Below are 18,143 nucleotides of genomic sequence, written 5' to 3'. Positions count from 1 at the left end.
AAGGCTCCACCGTGACTTACCTCCCATAGTGGCAAAGAATCCTTCAATGTTACAGCCGGTGACCCCCAGGAAGAAGTATCCCTGTAGGGCTGTTGCCAGAGTCACAGTGAAGCCTCCCACCACCATGAAGAGGTCAGCCACAGCCAGATTCAACAGGATGTAGTTCAAGGGGGTCCGTAGCTTCTTGTGCTGCACCGTGACATAGAGCGTAAGGAAGTTGACGGGGAAGGCTGTGATGATGAGAAAGATCATGTAGGCAGCGAGGAGCGAGTACTTCCAGGGTGGAGCTAGGTAGTACTGAGGGTGCTCAAAGGGGCTCCTCACCACCCCTGTCTTGTTAGACATGGGCACGTAGAAGTTTGGGCCCTCTGTGCCGTTCATGGCGACGGCTGTTGGGGTGTGTGTGTGTGTTTCTGTTTGTCTATGTGTCTCTACAGGAGTTTGTGTCTTTCTCTATCCTCTCTGGTATTTGGAGAGAGGAAAGAGAAAGCACTATGCCTTCTACGAGAGGAGCTATTTCTAGCTGGAAGGTTGGATAGATAGATGGAGGAAATAGATCCTAGTGATGAGAAGTGGTGTGCTCTGCCCCCCCCGAGGCGGGCACAGACCCTTTTAAGAGCTTCTCTCTTAGGATTAGGGACGTGCATGGAACTCAGCATGGTGTCAGCATAGGCAGATTTAGGACACACACACACACACACAGTAATTCATGAGAAAAACATCTAGGACATATACTGTATACTCGAGGGTTATCCTATGATGATTTCATCATCACAAGTGTGTCATAAACAAGTTTGCTAAGGAGAGAGTGTTACTACAGGAGGCTGACGAAGACCAATGCAATTTATAGACTTCTTCTCAAATAGCACATATGACTCTGGCAAAAAGTAGTGCACTAGGAAACATGGTGTCATCAGAGATTTACATTATCCTAGATGTCAAGAGGCTACTGTACCAGTCTGCTAGTGCAGACCGACATGTCAAACATTTTTCTATATATCATGTTCCAGACAGTTATTTCATGGACGGTCTACATTCCCTGTTGGTGTAAATCTGTGTGAGAGGCTCTGTGTAATCTGATCCTGTTAATCCTATTGGGTTGATCGGCTAAAGACGCACTTTTGTTACGGACTATAATGATCGTCATAACCTCGTCACTCAAATAACGTACACTACCATTCAAAAGTTTAGGGTCACTTAGAAATCTCCCTGTTTTTGAAAGAAAAGCACATTTTATGTCCATTAAAATAACATCAAATTGATCAGAAATACAGTTTAGACAAGTCAGTTAAGAATATATTCTTATTTACAATGACGGCCTAGGTTAACTGCCTTGTTTAGGGATTTTTACCTTGTCAGCTCGGGGATTCGAGCTAGCAACCTTTCAGTTCCTGGCCCAACGCTCTAACTACTATGCTACCTACCGCCCCTCAACATTTAACATTTAACAAGGCCGGGATCGCGGAGTCGCCTCATCACTGTTGACGTTGAGACTGGTGTTTTGCGGGTACTATTTAATGAAGCTGCCAGTTGAGGACTTGTGAGGCATCTGTTTCTCAAACTAGACACTCTAATGTACTTGTCCTCTTGCTCAGTTGTGCACCGGGGCCTCCCACTCTTCTTTCTATTCTGGTTAGTTTGCGCTGTTCGGTGAAGGGAGTAGTACACAGCGTTGTACCAGATCTTCAGTTTCTTGGCAATTTCTCGCATCGCCTTCATTTCTCAGAACAAGAATAGACTGACAAGTTTCAGAAGAAAGGTCTTTGTTTCTGGCCATTTTGAGCCCATAAAAGCTGACGCTCCAGATACTCAAGTAGTCTAAAGGCCAGTTTTATTGCTACTTTTTATCAGCACAATAGTTTTCAGCTGTGCTAACACAATTGCAAAAGAGTTGTTTTCAATGATCAATTAGCCTTTTAATATGATAAACTTGAATTAGCTAACACAACGTGCCATTGGAACACAGGAGTGATGGTTGCTGATAATCGGCCTCTGTACGCCTATGTAGATATTCCATTAAAAAATCTGCAGTTTCCAGGTACAATAGTCATTTACAACATTAACAATGTCTACACTGTATTTCTGATCGGGTGTGAGCATATGGGCGGAATATTCCTCAGAAGAGCAAGAGAGAAACTCCTTTTTCAATCAGACTGGACTTTCGATGAAAGCCATGTAACTGATTCCAGATCAGCATACAATCGAACATAAATATTTACTGGCTGGATTATAACCAAGTAGAAATGTTGATAAAATATATTAATAAACTGGGAGATGGATTAAGTGATTCTAAACCAGTTTGCGGAGGTCAGTTGGGTTCATCGATCGGCAGTCAGCAGTAGAGAGAGCAGTTAAGCTGAAGCTCTCTGGCAGCTTATAGTCTTCACTGTGGAACATCTAGATTAGAGGAAACACAGCAGAGAAGACAGGATGAATGGGTCAGAGAACACAGCACCAGGCAGAGGAGGGATTCCCATAGATAGCAACACAACATCTAGCACTACCGCTAGCAACATTTGGTAAAAGACACTTCTGGTAAAAAAAACACGAAACACAAAAATAAGTTAAACATAAAAGCGGCACATATTGATATATTGATGCATATTGATGCAGGCAGTAAGGAGCGGTAGTACTCTCACTGAAGGGGTTTAGGCCAGGGCTTGAGCAGGACATCCCTGCTGCTCATAGACCTCAGCACAGAGCGACTAACCACCACTGGGACATAGTCAGACCCACCCTTCTGTAAAGGGAAACTGAGTCTTTCCATTCATACTCTCCTGTTAGTTTCCCTCCTCCCTCTCTTCCACCTTTCTAACCACCCTCTCACTCCTCACTTTCCATATCCTTCCCTCTTTCTGTCCCTCCCTCCTCAACTCAAAACTGAGTTTGGCCATGAAGATGTCCTCCTTTGTGTCTTCCGTGCCATCATCCAGCTTCAGGGACTGGGATTCTGACACCGTTAAGGACTCACTCGTAGACGTGCACAATACTTCTGCTCCCTGCTTTCTTACACACATTTAAGTCATACACCATTAACAGACCCATGCCACCACTTTGAGCATTTTAACACCAAAGAAAAACAAAGACACTGAAATGCACAACATTTCACCCTCAGAGCTCAGCCAGTAAGAGTGACGGAGAGAGTAGACTACTAAAGGTCAGTCAGTGAGTTAGTCAGCATGTAGTTTCTAGGAAAAGCCGTGGCCACCGTGCCCTTGTGGCAGGCAGGCTAATGCAGGTTAATCCCAGACAGAGAGGTCTCTGAGGTGTTAGTGTCATTAAACTGAGAGAGAAGATTCCCTCTAACCCTATTAACTCTCACCGCTAAGATGACTTAGGCCTGACAGCTTATGCTGCTCGGCAGAAATTAAATCAGTGCCAAGAAATACTTGGATTACTACCTTCTCAGAACACACACCTCAGCACTGACACATACACATACTGTATGTAATGTGTGTATGTATGGAAACGTGTACGAGCACACAACCTTAACATACAGATTATTCCCATTAGCTAAAAGTGGTCATGAGAAATGTGTTGATTTTAGTGGTGTACACTGCATAAGGTAATGGATACCCCTACTGCGGCATTCCTGTCGATGCGAGGGACCTCCGGGGCAATGACAGACACAGCCTCCTCATCACCAATACCCTCGTCCAGGTAGAACTGCGACAGAGGTAGGACCTTTACAGTACAGTGACACATTAATAACACACCTTGGAACCAAACATCAATCACAAAGAGACAGGTGTCAACCTACCGTATGACGATGCCGTGTAGATCAAGGGCTGTTTGCAGTTGATACACACACTGCCCTGGCTGTCCAGCAGGGGGTTGTTGGTGGAGCAGCGCACATGGAGATCAGGTCCTGGGTTACACACCTTTGTGAATATACACAAACGTATAAGATACACACTCCACAAAAAAATTAAAAATTAAGTGCCTTCAGAAAGTATTCACACACCTTTTCCACATTTCGGCGTTTTACAGCTTGAATTTAAAATGGGTTCAATTGAGATTTTTTACCCCATAATGTCAAAGTGGAATTATGTTTTTCGAAATGTTTACAAATTAATAACACATTTAAAGCTAAAATGTTTTGAGTAAATAAGTAACCATTTTGTTATGGCAAGCCTAAGTACAGGAGTAAAAATTTGCTTAACAAGTCACATAGTAAGTTGTATGGATTCACTCTGTGTGTTTAACATGATTTTTAAATGACTACCTCATCTCTGTACCCCACACATATAAGAATAACAGTTATATGTAGTGGAGTTACTTTTAGTCATTTCCATATTAATTCAACATTTACCAATCATTTTTTTTTGGCAAGATCCATATATATGTCATTTTCATTCATGTTATAATATATTAACATTAGATTCATATCTGTAAGGTCTATAAATCGCATAATTTAGTGGAATTAAATTGGCCTGTGTGTATTTTATTTATCCAACAAAACAATCCCGTGCAAAACATACAGCGGTTATTTTGTGAGGGATTTCTCCTGCAACTCCTCATTTGGTTGCTGCTGGAGTAAAACATGTGCTTTTATAAGTACATTCATTACGCAACAATTCGAAATGCAATTGCGTGTTAAAACTGTTTGGGTGCATGATAAAAAAGAGCTACTATTTTTATTTCTCAACTGGTAATTTAAGCGGTCTCCCATTCACCATTCAAGCATAGGCAACAGGCTATAAACGCTTCACCCACAACTTTACAATGTGAGCTGAAGGCAGTATCCATTTTAAAAACATACTTAATTGTTTGAAACCTGAATGTTTTATTTCATATTATGACGCATGTCTATGGGCAAAATCTGACCATGAAAGCAATTATTTTATTAAGACTTCATAGGCGGCGCGTGAGTTTCAAGCTTGGGGAAGCATACAAATCATTCTACCATATCTACAATTCTGCGTGCCAGTTATGATTTTCATATGTGCTTTTTCTTGGAACAGATTCATTTCAATAATAACATTTTAGTTTCTCAAAATCATTGTCATGCGGTTCATCATAAAAAGTTCAAAGTCAACTAAAGAAATGAGCACATGGAACTCATAGCCTATAGGCCAATGTAGCAGTATAACTTCCATCTTTTACACTCAGGATTGGTGATTATCGACGGGGAGATTGTAAGAAAGATTTATAAATAGCTTACTGTGAGGAACTATAGTTTTAATACATTATTAGTCGAATTTGCATGTAAAAAAAAATGGAATCACTTTCCTACATTTCTGTGCAGCAGGCCAGGTACTTCTTATGCATACTCAGGTTCGCACGCCCCCTCAACATTATCAGGACAGAGAAATCAGACATGCTCATAGGGTGGCAGGTAGCCTAGCGGTTAAGAGCGTTGAGCCAATAACTGAAAGGCTGCTGGTTTGAATCCCTGAGCAGACTAGGTGAAAAATCTGTCGATGTGCCCTTGAGCAAGGCAGTCAACACTAATTGTTCCTGTAAGTCGCTCTGGATAAAAGTGTGTGCTAAAAAAATTTTACATTTTTTTTTAAAGAGGCTATTTATCTTCGATTCCACTGTGGATAAGTCATGCTTTCTGGTGAAGTATTTCAGTATAGGAGTGATTATATGTTACGGTGCGTGAATGAGGACCCAAAAGCGAATTAACGTAAACAGAGCTTCTTTAATAACAAAACAAACGTAGGCTCAGATGGACCGGCACAGGGTGAAGGGAAAGGACAGAAACAAGACACAACATGACAATACATGACAGTACCCCCCCACTCACCGAGCGCCTCCTGGCGCACTCGAGGAGGAAACCTGGCGGCAACGGAGGAAATCATCGATCAGCGCACGGTCCAGCACGTCCCGAGAGGGAACCCAACTCCTCTCCTCAGGACCGTACCCCTCCCAATCTACTAGGTACTGATGACCACGGCCCCGAGGACGCATGTCCAAAATCCTACGGACCCTGTAGATGGGTGCGCCCTCGACAAGGATGGGGGGGGGGGGGGGAGACGAGCGGGGGCGCGAAGAACGGGCTTGACACAGGAGACATGGAAGACCGGGTGGACGCGACGAAGATATCGCGGAAGAAGAAGTCGAACTGCGACAGGATTAATGATCCGAGAAATACGGAACGGACCAATGAACCGCGGGGTCAACTTGCGAAAAGCGGTCTTAAGGGGAAGGTTCTGAGTGGAGAGCCAAACTCTCTGACCGCGACAATATCTAGGACTCTTAGTTCTACGCTTATTAGCAGCCCTCACAGTCTGCGCCCTATAACGGCAAAGTGCAGACCTGACCCTCTTCCAGGTGCGCTCGCAACGTTGGACAAAAGCCTGAGCGGAGGGGACGCTGGACTCGGCGAACTGAGATGAGAACAGCGGAGGCTGGTACCCGAGGCTACTCTGAAAAGGAGATAGCCCGGTCGCAGACGAAGGAAGCGAGTTGTGGGCGTATTCTGCCCAGGGGAGCTGTTCTGACCAAGACGCAGGGTTGCGAAAAGAAAGACTGCGTAAGATGCGACCAATAGTCTGATTGGCCCGTTCTGCTTGACCGTTAGACTGGGGGTGAAAGCCGGAAGAGAGACTGACGGAAGCCCCAATCAAACGGCAAAACTCCCTCCAAAATTGAGACGTGAATTGCGGACCTCTGTCCGAAACGACGTCTGACGGAAGGCCATGAATTCTGAAAACATTCTCGATGATGATTTGTGCCGTCTCTTTAGCAGAAGGAAGCTTAGCAAGGGGAATAAAATGAGCCGCCTTAGAGAACCTGTCGACAACCGTAAGAATAACAGTCTTCCCCGCTGACGAAGGCAGTCCGGTGACAAAATCTAAGGCGATGTGAGACCACGGTCGAGAGGGAATGGGAAGCGGCCTGAGACGGCCGGCAGGAGGGGAGTTACCGGACTTAGTATGCGCGCAGACCGAACAAGCAGCCACGAAGCGACGCGTGTCATGCTCCCGGGTGGGCCACCAAAAGCGCTGGCGAATGGAAGCAAGCGTACCCCGAACGCCAGGGTGGCCGGCTAACTTGGCAGAGTGAGCCCACTGAAGAACGGCCAGACGAGTAGGAACGGGAACGAAAAGAAGGTTCCTGGGACAAGCGCGCGGCGACGGAGTTTGAGTGAGTGCTTGCTTTACCTGCCTCTCAATTCCCCAGACAGTCAACCCGACAACACGCCCCTCAGGGAGAATCCCCTCGGGGTCAGTGGAGGCTACTGAAGAACTGAAGAGACGAGATAAAGCATCAGGCTTGGTGTTCTTAGAGCCCGGACGATAAGAAATCACGAACTCGAAACGAGCGAAAAACAGCGCCCAGCGCGCCTGACGCGCATTAAGTCGTTTGGCAGAACGGATGTACTCAAGGTTCCTATGGTCAGTCCAAACGACAAAAGGAACGGTCGCCCCCTCCAACCACTGTCGCCATTCGCCTAGGGCTAAGCGGATGGCGAGCAGTTCGCGGTTTCCCACATCATAGTTACGTTCCGACGGCGACAGGCGATGAGAAAAATACGCGCAAGGGTGGACCTTGTCGTCAGAGAAGGAGCGCTGAGAAAGAATGGCTCCCACGCCCACCTCTGACGCGTCAACCTCGACATAGGATAGGTGCGGATGTAAAACGATTCTTGAGGAGATCAAAAGCTCCCTGGGCGGAAACGGACCACTTAAAGCACGTCTTGACAGAAGTAAGGGCTGTGAGAGGGGCTGCCACCTGACCGAAATTACGGATGAAACGACGATAGAAATTCGCGAAGCCGAGAAAGCGCTGCAACTCGACGCGTGACTTAGGGACGGGCCAATCAATGACAGCTTGGACCTTAGCGGGATCCATCTTAATGCCTTCAGCGGAAATAACAGAACCGAGAAATGTGACGGAGGAGGCATGAAAAGAGCACTTCTCAGCCTTCACAAAAAGACAATTCTCTAAAAGGCGCTGGAGGACACGTCGAACGTGCTGAACATGAATCTGGAGTGACGGTGAAAAAATCTGGATATCGTCAAGGTAAACGAAAACAAAGATGTTCAGCATGTCTCTCAGGACATCATTGACTAATGCCTGAAAGACAGCTGGAGCGTTAGCGAGGCCGAAAGGAAGAACCCGGTATTCAAAGTGCCCTAACGGAGTGTTAAACGCCGTCTTCCACTCGTCCCCCTCCCTGATGCGCACGAGATGGTAAGCGTTACGAAGGTCCAACTTAGTGAAAAACCTGGCTCCCTGCAGGATCTCGAAGGCTGAAGACATAAGAGGAAGCGGATAACGATTCTTCACTGTTATGTCATTCAGCTCTCGATAATCAATGCAGGGGCGCAGGGACCCGTCCTTCTTCTTAACAAAAAAAACCCCCGCTCCGGCGGGAGAGGAGGAGGGGACTATGGTACCGGCGGCAAGAGCTACAGACAAATAATCTTCGAGAGCCTTACGTTCGGGAGCCGACAGAGAGTATAGTCTACCCCGGGGAGGAGTGGTTCCCGGAAGGAGATCAATACTACAATCATACGAGCGGTGTGGAGGAAGAGAGGTGGCCCTGGACCGACTGAACACCGTGCGCAGATCGTGATATTCCTCCGGCACCCCTGTCAAATCACCAGGCTCCTCCTGTGCAGAAGAGACAGAGGAAACAGGAGGGATAGCAGACATTAAACATTTCACATGACAAGAGACGTTCCAGGAGAGGATAGAATTACTAGACCAATTAATGGAAGGATTATGACAAACTAGCCAGGGATGGCCCAAAACAACAGGTGTAAAAGGTGAACGAAAAATTAAAAAAGAAATGGTTTCGCTATGATTACCAGAAACAGTGAGGGTTAAAGGTAGCGTCTCACGCTGAATCCTGGGGAGAGGACTACCATCCAGGGCGAACAAGGCCGTGGACTCCCTTAACTGTCTGAGAGGAATGTCATGTTCCCGAGCCCAGGTCTCGTCCATAAAACAGCCCTCCGCCCCAGAGTCTATTAAGGCACTGCAGGAAGCTGACGAACCGGTCCAGCGTAGATGGACCGACAAGGTAGTGCAGGATCTTGAAGGAGAGACAGGAGTAGTAGCGCTCACCAGTAGCCCTCCGCTTACTGATGAGCTCTGGCTTTTACTGGACATGAAGTGACAAAATGACCAGCAGAACCGCAATAGAGACAGAGGCGGTTGGTGATTCTCCGTTCCCTCTCCTTAGTCGAGATGCGGATACCTCCCAGCTGCATAGGCTCAGCACCCGAGCCGGCAGAGGAAGATGGTAGTGATGCGGAGAGGGGGGCAACGGAGAACGCGAGCTCCTTTCCACGAGCTCGGTGACGAAGATCAACCCGTCGCTCAATGCGAATAGCGAGTTCAATCAAGGAATCCACGCTGGAAGGAACCTCCCGGGAGAGAATCTCATCCTTTACCTCTGCGCGGAGACCCTCCAGAAAACGAGCGAGCAAAGCCGGCTCGTTCCAGCCACTGGAGGCAGCAAGAGTGCGAAACTCAATAGAGTAGTCTGTTATGGATCGATTACCTTGACATAGGGAAGACAGGGCCCTGGAAGCCTCCTCCCCAAAAACAGACCGATCAAAAACCCGTATCATCTCCTCCTTAAAGTCCTGATACTGGTTAGTACACTCAGCCCTTGCCTCCCAGATTGCCGTGCCCCACTCACGAGCCCGTCCAGCAAGGAGAGATATGACGTAGGCGACACGAGCAGTGCTCCTGGAGTAAGTGTTGGGCTGGAGAGAAAACACAATATCACACTGGGTGAGGAACGAGCGGCATTCAGTGGGCTCCCCAGAGTAACACGGCGGGTTATTGATTCTGGGCTCCGGAGATTCGAAAGCCCTGGAAGTGGCCGGTGGATCGAGGCGGAGATGGTGAACCTGTTCTGTGAGGTTGGAGACTTGGGTGGCCAGGGTCTCAACGGCATGTCGAGCAGCAGACAATTCCTGCTCGTGTCTGCCTAGCGTCGCTCCCTGGATCTCGACGGCTGAGTGGAGAGGATCCGAAGTCGCTGGGTCCATTCTTGGTCGGATTCTTCTGTTACGGTGCGTGAATGAGGACCCAAAAGCGAATTAACGTAAACAGAGCTTCTTTAATAACAAAACAAACGTAGGCTCAGATGGACCGGCAGATTCCGACAGGACAGGACAAGGTTGCAGCAAACATGACGATAGTCTGGTTCAGGCATGAATAACACAAACAAGAATCCGACAAGGACAGGAGCAGGAACAGAGAGAGATATAGAGACCTAATCAGAGGGAAAAAGGGAACAGGTGGGAAAAGAGGTGACGAGGTAGTTAGGAGGAGACAAGGAACAGCTGGGGGAAAGAGGGGGAGAAAAGGTAACCTAATAACGACCAGCAGAGGGAGACAGGGTGAAGGGAAAGGACAGAAACAAGACACAACATGACAATACATGACATTATATTATGCAAAGTGTTGGTCCTATATTTCATGAGCTGAAATTAAAGATCCCAGAAATATTCCATATGCACAAAAAGGTTATTTTTCTCAAATGTTGTGCACAAATTTGTTTAAATCCCTATGAGTGAGCATTTCTCCTTTGCCAAGATAATCCTGATGGGTGTGGCATTTCAAGAAGTTGATTAAACAGCATCATTACACAGGCACACCTTGTGCTGGGGACAATAAAATGCCACTCTAAAATGTGCAGTTTTGTCACACAACACAATGCCACAGATGTCTGCAATTGGCATGCTGACTGCAGGAATGTCCACCAGAGCTGTTGCCAGAGAATTTTGTGTTAATTTCTCTACCATAAGCCGCCTCCAACATCGTTGTACACAACCGCAACGCCGTATGGCGTTGTTGGGTGAGCTGTTTGCTGATGTCAACATTGTAAACAGAGTGCTCCATGGTGGCGGTGGGGTTATGGTATAGGCAGGCATAAGCTACGGACCACAAACACATTTGCATTTTATCTATGGCAATTTGAATGCTCAGAGATACTGTGACGAGAACCTGAGGCCCATTGTCATGCCATTTGTCCGTCGCCATCACCTGATGTTTCAGTCTGATAATGCACAGCCCCATGTCGCAAGGATCTGTACACAATTCCTGAATGCTGAAAATGTCCCCGTTTTTCCATGGCCTGCATACTCACCAGACATGTCACCCATTGAGCATGTTTGGGATGCTCTAGATCGACATGTACAACAGCGTGTTTCAGTTTCCGCCAATATATACCTACTTCGCACAGCCATTGAAGAGGAGTGGGGCAACATTACACAGGCCATAATCAACAGCCTGATCAACTCTATGCAAAGGAGATGTGTAGCGCTGCATGAGGCAAATGGTGGTCACACACACAGGTATCTGTGACCTTAATGCATTCCCATCATGTGCAATTCATCGATTAGGCAATAATTGAATTCATTTCAATTGACTGATTTCCTTAAATGTACTGTAACTCAGTAAAATGTTGGACATGTTGCATTTATATTTTCCTTCAGTATACTTCCCTATTGGACCCACCACTATGCCATTTCTCTCCTGTTCTATTGGTTTTCATGTCAACTTTATTTTGTTGTCCAGAAGCCAAAGGCACAATTCTAGTCATATATACAACCCAACCTAGATGTTGCATCTTTAGTTCCCCCCTCTTTCTAAGTTGCTAACAGAGATTTTAATCTTTGTCACATTTGTAATTGCTATATTTGCGCAGAATGTTTGTGTTTCCCCCAAATTGCATTATTGGCTGCTTCAATACATGAGTTACATGTTCTGTTAAGCACACCAAAGCATATGGGTCCGGTAAATTTCTCAACTGGCCGGTAAATTAAAATCTTACCGGTCACGTTGTCCGGCGCCACATTTTCCTAACAGAAACCCTGGTGTGCACGCATGCAAAGACACACACACCTGGTTGAAGTGGTTTGGAGCAGACGGTAAGGCTACCCAGGTCCATGGTCTCCTGGAAGCGAGAGGGTCTGGCCAGCTCAAACTCTCCCGGGGTTCTGCTCTGCTTAGCCAACGCATACAGAGTGTTACTGAGACCCACCATCAAGGACAACAAGGTGCTACAGGTAGAAATTGCCCTTAGCAACAGATCTGGGGTCAGCATACCCTCTTCAAATTATACCCTAACTATTAGGCTAGGAAATGGAAAACTGAACTTAGATCAGTGCCTACTGGAAACTTCTTCAGAACTCCAGAACAGGAAGTGTAGATCAAGACAGAACTGGGCACGCAATTGATTGTACATACTGTACACTCATCAGAGCTGTGTATGTATGCTAAGCATAGCCATTGTTGCCAGAAACCACAATCCCCAGTCAATACTCTGTTTTGCTCTGTGATGGGTGTACTGATCCTCTCTAAAATAACTACCTTGGCTTTTTGTTTAAAAGTGCTGTGAGTAGAGGAATTTATACTTGTAAGTGTTTGTGTATTCATCCTTGCATGTGTGTGTTTGAGCAGAGGAAATTGCTGCCTGTTTGTATAGATGAAGATTGTTGTGCACTGAGGGACCTCTAAGAAAGGCAACACTAGGTCAATGACTTGCAGCTGCAGAAGCCCTATAACTGATATTCATCTACTAGCTCCAACAGCTCTCCTCTCCTCTGTCCCAGCGTCAGTATTGGAATTGTTAATCAATTTATCTCCTCCTGTTGTGTGTTGTTTAGCAGTGTTTTCCATGACATTGTGCCGTGTTATTCCGTCCAGAGTCCGCTAAACTCATAAATCCCAGTTCAAAGTTTTCCAAGCGGCACCAGAGAGGATGGTAAAAGTAGAAAAGAGTAGAAAAAAGAGAGAGAGTGTTGGTGCCAGTGAACAAACAGATTAGAGGAAACCAAGTGAAGTAAAAGGGAGATGGCCAGGAAGAGGCACATCCTCTTCCTGGCGTGTGTGTGTGTGTGTGTGTGTGTGTGTGTGTGTGGTAATCAGTGGGTTTGTTTTGGTTAGTGAGGATGTGCCTCTTCCTGGCGTCTTCTCTTCCTGCCCATCTCTTGGCTGCGCTGGGCTGTTTCCTCTAATCTGTTTGTTCACTGGCACCAACACTCTCTCTCTTTTTCTACTTTACCTTCTCCCTCTCTGTGCATCAACTAAAACAAAACATTTAAAGGTGACATTTGACACATGGATTTGGCCTTCTGCTTTAGACCGTTGCAACACAAGTCGCAGAAGTAGGCCCCACATTGGAAGGATACACTTTAGTAATGCCCAGTGGTACATCCTTGGTGAGGTTGTGCAGGAAGTACCTGGAGATGTTAAAGAGCGTCTCAGGTATATGAGAGCTGAAGGGTTCATCCTGGAGAGAGGAGAAGGGAGAGAGGAGGGAAATAGAGGGCGGGAAAGGAAGCAGGAAGCTCGACAAGACGGAGCTACTCTTCCTCCAGGGGAAGACATCTCCATCATGATTGAAAAGTCCACAGTGTTTCCCTCCTAGAGTGCAAAGAACCTTGGCGTGACCCTGGACAACACCCTAATCGTTCTCTGCAAACATCAAAGCAGTGACTCACTCCTGCAGGTCATGCTCTACAATATCCGTAGAGTACGACCCTACCTCACACAGGAAGCGGCGCAGTTCCTAATCCAGGCACTTATCATGTCCCGTCTGGAGTACTGCAACTCGCCCCATCAAACCCCTGCAACTTATCCAGAGTGCTGCAGCCCGCTTGGTTTTCAACCTTTTCAAGTTCTCCCATGTCATCCCGCTCCTCCACTGGCTTCCAGTCGAAGAGCACTTCCACTACAAGACCATGATGCTTACCTACAGAGCAGCAAGAGGAACTGCCCCGCCCTACCTTCAGGCTATGCACAAACCCTACAACCCAAACCGAGCACTCCGTTCTGCCACCTCTGGTCTCTTGGCCCTCCCACCCCTAAGGGAGGGCAGCTCCTGCTCAGCCCAGTGCAATCTATTTTCTGGCACCCCAATGGTAGAGCCAGCTTCCATCTGAAGCTTCCATCTCACGAAAGCACCTGAAACCCTACCTCTTCAAAGAGTATTTTAAATAATTCCCCTCCTCACATTTGCACTTGACCCCCCCCCCTTCTAGCTCTGACTTTGCTGATAGCTACTTTATTGAGGAAAGGTGGACTTATTATGTGGTTGTCCCACCTAGCTTTCTTAAGATGAATGCAATAACTGTAAATTGCTCGGGATAGGAGCATCTGCTAAATGACTAAAATGTAAGGATGGGCGGCAGGGAAAGGGGGCAGAGAGAGACAGAAGGCACACAACATCCATCAGATACACACATCTTTGGGCATCTCTGTAAGGACACAGAGGAACCACGACTCCGTCTCTGCCCCTTTTGCTCCTCTCTCCCTCCCTTGCCCTCCACTTCTTTTCTCTTCCTCGCTCTCCTGCCTTAAACACTAGTCTGAAGATAAAGAATAGCCTGAGCTGCGCCACATCCTCCCTTCACAGCACAGAGCACTTTGCTCACATGGGCTAGGTTAAGAGGCAGGGTGTGTTTATTAGTGTGTAGCGCCAGCTAGCTCCCGCAGTGTTTGATGGCTCATCAAAGCCCTTTGGCCGGGAGAGTTAAAGTGAGATCTATAAGGTTCCTGCTCTGGATTCAATCACAGGGGTTCCTTATTTCAGGGGTGTGACCAGGGTAGAGTACTGTAAAAACAAAGAGAGAGAGAGAGAGAGCACACTGACACAGGCCAGGGATAGTTAAGCCACTGCATACCAGCCTAAAAGGGACAGGGTGCTTATAATCAGACATACACTAGATGACCAAAAGTATGTGGACACCTGCTCATCGAACATCTCCAAAATCATGGGCATTGATATGGAGTTGGTCCCCCCTTTGCTGCTATAACAGCCTCCACTCTTCTCTTCTTCAGCTTCGCAGCTGAGCCATTGTTGCTCCTAGACGTTTCCACTTCACAATACCAGCACTTAAAAAGTTGACCGGGGCAGCTTTGACGATCTGACTTGCTGGAAAGGTGGCATCCTATGACGGTGACACATTGAAAGTCACTGAGCTCTTCAGTAAGGCCATTCTACTGCCAATGTTTGTCTATGGAGATTATGCTCGATTTTATACACCTGTCAGCAACGGGTGTGGTTGAAATAGTCTAAACCAATAATTTAAAGGGGTGTCTCACATACCTTTGATTATATAGTGTACCCCTCAAGAAGGGGTGCTGGTGGGAGGGGTTCAGAGAGTTGACGTCATGGTTGACATGAGTTGGGTTGTAGCAATGGTCATCGGGGCTGTTGTCGACAGAATCTCCAGGAATGTTCTCTCATTGATGGCTTTGCTCTGTATATCTAACCAACTTATGCTTTGCAGCAGTATATTGCTGAATTGGAATGGATTCCAAAAGCATTTTGTATTTCAACTAAGGAACTGAAGGGAATTTAGCCTTCACAGTTTTTGTCTGGCCGTACTGCAAGCTACCATTCTCAACTTTCTCAAAACTGTTATTCTTAACTTCTTAGCTTTTCTTAACTCAACCTTAACCCACTCTTAACTGTACTTACTGGGCTCTACTCTACCTTTAGGCATGGTGAGCATCTTACAGTGTAACGCTGTATAGAGCGGTAAACATGGTAGAGCTCAGCCAGCTGCTGGAAATGCCTGAACTTCTTCAGCGTCTACTCCTTCCTCTCCTAATTTTCTGTTCTTCCCCCCTTTTTAAAGGTAATTTTGAGGCAGGAAAATGTGAAGACTTTCACTAGGTAGACTCCCTTACCCCTAGTGATGTCCAAACACTGCATAGACCGTATCCAGTAATAATACGCAGCCTCATTAAACCTGCTCTTCACCACGGCATTGTGGGTAAGCTGCTTCAACACCTTCACAGCATCACTCTGTCCGCCCGCCTTGTGGAATGCTGTGGGGGGAGGAGAGAAGGAAGTGAAGAGACTTAATTGTAGCGATGGAGGAGGAAAATGCAGGCTTGAGTGGCGCTTAAAGGCAGACTTATCACGCAATATGACGTAGATGCAGAAAGTAAACAGCATAGTGGGATAATTTCCACAACAACTAAGAGCGTTGAAGCGTGAGGCTCAACTTCTCTGCTGGTTTTGGTCCCCTGGTTACCACGCTGTCCACAGCGTGAAGCAGACCTGTGTACCTGCACAGATACTGTGTGAAATGTTGCATCTCGCTCCTCTCAAAATCTCCGTTACTGCTCATGGCAACATCATTTCGCTGAGTCTACCTTTAAAAGGGCTTTCCGGACATGAAGCGGGGCAGAGCTGCCCATACATTTCCAACGGAGCCAGAATTCTATCCAGACGGAGTGATTGATGGTGATCGTGCACGTAAAAGCAGAGGTGGCAAAAATAGGAATCTGCTCTGTTTTGGAGAACTCCGCTCCACCCCATCTCTTCCCGTCTGGACAGCCCTTAACACTGCTTCTATTGCAACAACAGAGATATGCTTTGACAAGTCTAAGAAATCTCCTTGAGATTCAACCTTATAGGAGCCAACACCTTTCCCATTACTCTGTCTCATTCTCAGGCTGCCAGAGTTTAACAGCATCACACACTCTCTCTCTCTCGCTACTACACGCCAAGGGCAATTTGTACTTAACGTATACGAGACAATATTTTCACTAACTACAAACAGACGTCTTCTTAAACGAACCCACTCCCAAATGTCAAACAGCATGGCACTTAGCAAGCAGAGCACCAGTAAACATATGTCCTATTCTTCATGCTGCTATCTGTGGCTAATTAAAGCCAGCTTCAGGGAGACAGCCCCTCGGGTGACCCTGTCTGTCCTGCTTAGATGTACAGGAGGTCAGGACATATTAGTAGCTAATATTTATCAGTGCAGCCAGGCGGATAAAACCACAGTCAGCTGCTGCTGCTTAGTGTAAGGACACGAACACTATACAGGCACACACACAAACCACATACCCTCCCCCAAACACACTACACTAACAATGATTAACATGGGCTGTGGTCTGGGCCCACAAAGCTCTGTGATGTAGCTCGGTTACACCACACGTTTGAGTTTGTGAGGAGTTACAGTCGCCAGTCAGCCTTAGCCAGGTGAGGAACTACCAGGCTACTAGACTACAAGGGCCTAAAGGCAATACCAATCACTGTGGTGGTAACACAATACACCATTACGAAAACACAATACAGACAGCACAACACCAGATTACTTCCAGACTGAAACACAACCATGGCTGTTCAACTATATACTCTACAGCAAGACACAGAGAAGAATATTGTGCAAGATCGATTGGATACAGTACAGTAGATAAATATGCATGCAGGGATTCTGATTGTAAATCCATGTGGTGATTACAGTTCTTCAAGTCATAATTAGGAATTCTTGTTGTAGTGCTGATTGGAACCATGCATGGCATGTAATAGTGTTAGCAGTCTGTCTAGCTGTGGATCATGTTTTACAGTGAACAGAGAGAGCAGTGAAGAGGAAGTAGTAAAAAACTACACGGGCCAACCTTTATATGGTTTCCATATGTACCCCATGTTAGGAACTAACATTGCCTTCTAGCCATCTGTGGTATTCTGTGATACGTTGATATAGTTCTGATTCCAGAAGGATCTGAGATATGTCTGGTCAATGTAAGGTGCACAAAATGAGATTTAAAAAAAACTGCTAATGCTAAGAACAATGCTAAGAAGTTTCAACAGACATGGCCTTGGCAAAGTTACTATACCATTTGGGAACATCAAACATTGAGCTCCTGTAACATATGAGTATATTCTCTCTTCACTCCGACCTCTCTGTTCCATCCTCAAAAAGGTTGTTCTCAGCCAGCCACTGAGCGTAAAATTTCTATACCAGAGAGAAAGCCTGGGAGAGAGAGGGGAAGAAGTGTTCATATCACAGATGATCTTGAAAAGGTACATAGATCCACCCTCCAGCCATGCTCCCGGAGAACAGAGAGCAACCCTCCATATTCCACCCCTTCCCCGTGGGCCTGGAAGCAAAGAAAGTCAAAAATATGAAAATAGGTACACTATCGGTCAAAGGTTTTAGAACGCCTACTCATTAAAAGGTTTTTCTTAATTTTTACTATTTTCTACATTGTAGAATAATAATGAAGATATGAAACTATAAAATAACACATATGGAATCATGTAGTAACCAAAAAAATGTTAAACAAATCAAAATGTATTTTGTATTTGACATTCTTCAAATAGCCACCCTCTGCCTTGATGACAGCATTGCACACTCTTGGCATTCTCTCAACCAGATTCACCTGGAATGCCCTTCCAGCAGTCTTGAAGGAGTTCC

General features: G+C 46.2%; 1 protein-coding gene across 2 annotated transcripts in view; it reads right to left on the bottom strand.

The window, feature by feature from the left end:
* The window catches only part of exorh (extra-ocular rhodopsin), a 28,332-nt gene that overhangs the window by 2,560 nt on the left and 7,629 nt on the right, over positions 1-18,143 (bottom strand). The window contains exons 1-4 of one of the 2 annotated variants that reach the window (XM_021615523.3): positions 13,110-17,367; positions 11,821-11,948; positions 3,761-3,881; positions 21-3,684 (exon numbers count right to left, since the gene is read on the bottom strand). In XM_021615523.3, coding sequence (XP_021471198.1) covers positions 21-381 — 361 coding nt within the window. In that variant the 5' untranslated portion in view covers positions 382-3,684; positions 3,761-3,881; positions 11,821-11,948; positions 13,110-17,367. Of the gene's footprint in view, positions 1-20; positions 3,685-3,760; positions 3,882-11,820; positions 11,949-13,109; positions 17,368-18,143 lie in introns of those variants that run through there. The other variant, XM_090184119.1, reaches the window with a different exon arrangement.

The sequence above is a fragment of the Oncorhynchus mykiss genome, chromosome 9 (genome assembly GCF_057628025.1).
Source record: "Oncorhynchus mykiss isolate SJ-2025 chromosome 9, ASM5762802v1, whole genome shotgun sequence".
NCBI lineage: Eukaryota > Metazoa > Chordata > Actinopteri > Salmoniformes > Salmonidae > Oncorhynchus > Oncorhynchus mykiss.
The sequence above is the reverse complement of the archived record's forward strand: the minus strand, read 5'-3'. Positions and strand labels throughout refer to the sequence as shown.